General features: G+C 41.5%; 1 protein-coding gene across 1 annotated transcript; it reads right to left on the reverse strand.

Annotated features, from left to right (window-relative positions):
• Positions 1 to 937: 937 nt before the first annotated feature.
• On the reverse strand, positions 938 to 1,540 carry LOC149159899 (uncharacterized). The gene has a single exon (XM_089434461.1). It carries the CDS (start codon positions 1,538 to 1,540, stop codon positions 938 to 940), a length of 603 nt encoding a protein of 200 aa, XP_089290587.1.
• Between the last annotated feature and the right edge of the window lie 1,281 nt (positions 1,541 to 2,821).

The following is a 2,821-nucleotide window of genomic DNA, read 5'->3' on the forward strand; positions in this document are numbered from 1 at the left end:
GTTCGGCTCCATGCTATGACTGTTAGGGTCGGTGTATTTATGTTTTACGAGTCACTGTCTGTACACAGTTTCGCTGTAGGTTGACACTGCTGTTTGGTTACTGTAATGGGTCGAGGGTTACTGTGTCTGGTTCCCGCTTTGACATAAGCATGGGTAATATATTTATGGAACGGGTTCTTTACTTTTTGTTTCAAACAGAATATATATGTATAAAGAGTCCAAAATGCTATCTTCTCATTTATATTGATTCAATTATGAAACTGTATGGACTGTATATTCGCATACCTGGCAATTGTAGAATTTAATTGGTTGTCTTGGTTCGTTAATTCCGGCTTCTTGGCTTTCGTTTATATATGTGGTCTCGAAGTCTGTTTGTTTGGTCTTCCACTGCACATTCTTTGAATCCACCTGCAACCTGTGCGCTTACGTTCTTCCTCTAGTTGTTGCTATCACTCCAGTCACATTATAACCTGTAAGGGTATTACCAATAGTCTCCACGGTGCATAAAACAAATGTAATTTCATACAAATAATATAAACAGTCTTAGGGACGTTGAAGAGGAGAATATGCACAGAAAACTACAACTCTTCCTTTTTCATTTCTCTGATAGTCGAACCCTTACATTGTGTTCTATCTCTCTTTTAAGAACATTGTTAGGAAACTGTTACTAACTACTGTTAGTTATGTTCGATCAGTTCCATCAGTTATTTCTCGTACAGAACTTTTCATTGTCGCTCAATATTTTTAACAAAGGTAAATTAACTGTTTAGAATAGTGACACTACTAATTCCTATTGTTCCTAATTATTGTTCAGTAAATTAACCTAGACAACTTAATGAAATAAAAGTAGAAAAAGCACAAGCACGTTATCCATTCAGTGAGTTAATTCCTCCATCCCCTTCAGAGACTGTACTGCCTTCATTTCGTCTTTGTCCTTTCAACCAGATGCTCCTGTATCAGGCTCCCAGGGTAACAGAAAATCATGGCTCCGTTTCACAAGCTCCTCCACAGAATAGCCAGCCTTCCGTATCTGTGCCGTGTTGAGCCACGAACTGTCCTCAATTGGATGGTTTTTCCATTTGACGAGGTATCGTAGATACTCCTTCCTACGTGTCTTCTTGGCTACCTGGGTATCGAGAATCCCCTCAATCTCATGGGGTTGAACCGAAGGCATATGCCTCATCCAAGAACTGTCTCCAACTTGGGTGTCCCATTCTGGCCGTACCACACTGTCTTCCTCTGCGTGGGCAGTATATGGGAACAAGTCCGCCACATTGAAAATAGGTGATATGCCTATATCAGGTGGTAGCTGAATTTCATAGGCGTTGGCTGAGAACTTATGCAAAATCTTGCAGGGGCCAATCTTTTTAAATTTCAACTTATTATATGCGCCCTTAGGAAATTGTTCTTTGTGCAAGTTTGCAAGGACCTTGTCTCCAACATTAAATTGGACTTCTCTCTGCTTTGAATCTACTTGCTGCTTATATTTCTGCTCGCTGTCCTGCAACTTTAATTTTACCCGTTCGTGTAGTTCACTCATTGCTTCAGAAAAATCTTCTCCATCTGCACTTCTTCGTTCCAACTTTCCCAAATCTCGCAGTTCATGTATCCCCCGAGGATGCATGCCGTACAATATTTGAAATGGGTTGTGTCCAGTGCTACGATTTGGCGAATCGTTATAAGCGAATTCCGCTTGAGTGAGAGCACGATCCCATAACCGTGAATTTTCCCTAGTCAAACTCTGTAACAAATTTCCCAAACTCCTGTTCACCACTTCCGTTTGTCCATCAGTCTGTGGATGATACGCAGAGCTGAAATTCAATTGCGTACCCAACTTTTTCCACTAGATGCGCCAAAAATGTTCTGTGAATTTTACGTCCCTGTCAGAAACAATAGATCTGGTTAGGCCGTGTAATCTAACAATCTCTGTGAAAAACAGGTGAGCTACATACGTGGCATCACTAGTTTTTCGACAAGGGATAAAATGAACCATTTTTGAAAATCTGTCTACCACCACCATCACTGAGTCATACCCCCACTGCGTTCTAGACAGTCCCAAGACAAAGTCAATGCTGACTGATTCCCATGGCCTGCTCGGAATAGGTAGTGGTGTGTAAAGTCCAGTATTCTGACTATGTCCTTTCGCCAGTTGGCAGACTTTACACCTGTTCACATATCGCTGTACATCCCTGCGCATCTTGGGCCAGTAATAAAAGTGTCCAAGTACTCCAATGTTTTGTCTATGTTGAAATGACCGGCTAGACCCCCACTATGTTTCTCTTGTATAATATTTCCCTCACCGAACAGTCCGGGGTACATAACTGTCCACCTCTGAACAATAGTCCTTCCTGCAAATTGTAGTCCAACCATGGACTTGTATTTCTCAGCATGGAATTTTGGCAGGCTTCAAAGGCTTCCTTGAAGTCTGTGTTGGTTTGGTACAAATCCTTTAGATGTTCGAATCCCATCACCTGTATTGTACTTTCCTGTAAGAGCAAAGCTCTTCTGCTCAAGGCATCTGCCACTTTATTGGCTTGCCCACTGATGTGTTTTAGCATGAAAGTGAAACTCTGCAGATATTCTACCCATTTGGCGTGCTTATGGTTTAATTTGTGTTGTTGCATTACATATTGCAGCGCTGAATTATCAGAAAATAATACAAACTCGTTGCCCAGCAGGTAGTGTCTCCAATGCTTTAAAGCTTGGACCACGACATAAAATTCCTTGTCATACGAGGAATATTTCTGCCTGCTTTCATTCAATTTCTCACTAAAGAATGCCACTGGTCTATCTTCCTGACTGAGCACAGCGCCAATAGCTG

Source organism: Pinus tabuliformis, chromosome 5_2 (genome assembly GCF_031772625.1).
Source record: "Pinus tabuliformis cultivar Carrire ecotype Pingquan chromosome 5_2, CPIR1, whole genome shotgun sequence".
NCBI lineage: Eukaryota > Viridiplantae > Streptophyta > Pinopsida > Pinales > Pinaceae > Pinus > Pinus tabuliformis.

Coding starts and splice junctions, on each gene's coding strand:
- LOC149159899 (XM_089434461.1), bottom strand. CDS start 1,540: ATGAGTGAACTACACGAACGGGTAAAATTAAAGTTGCAGGACAGCGAG.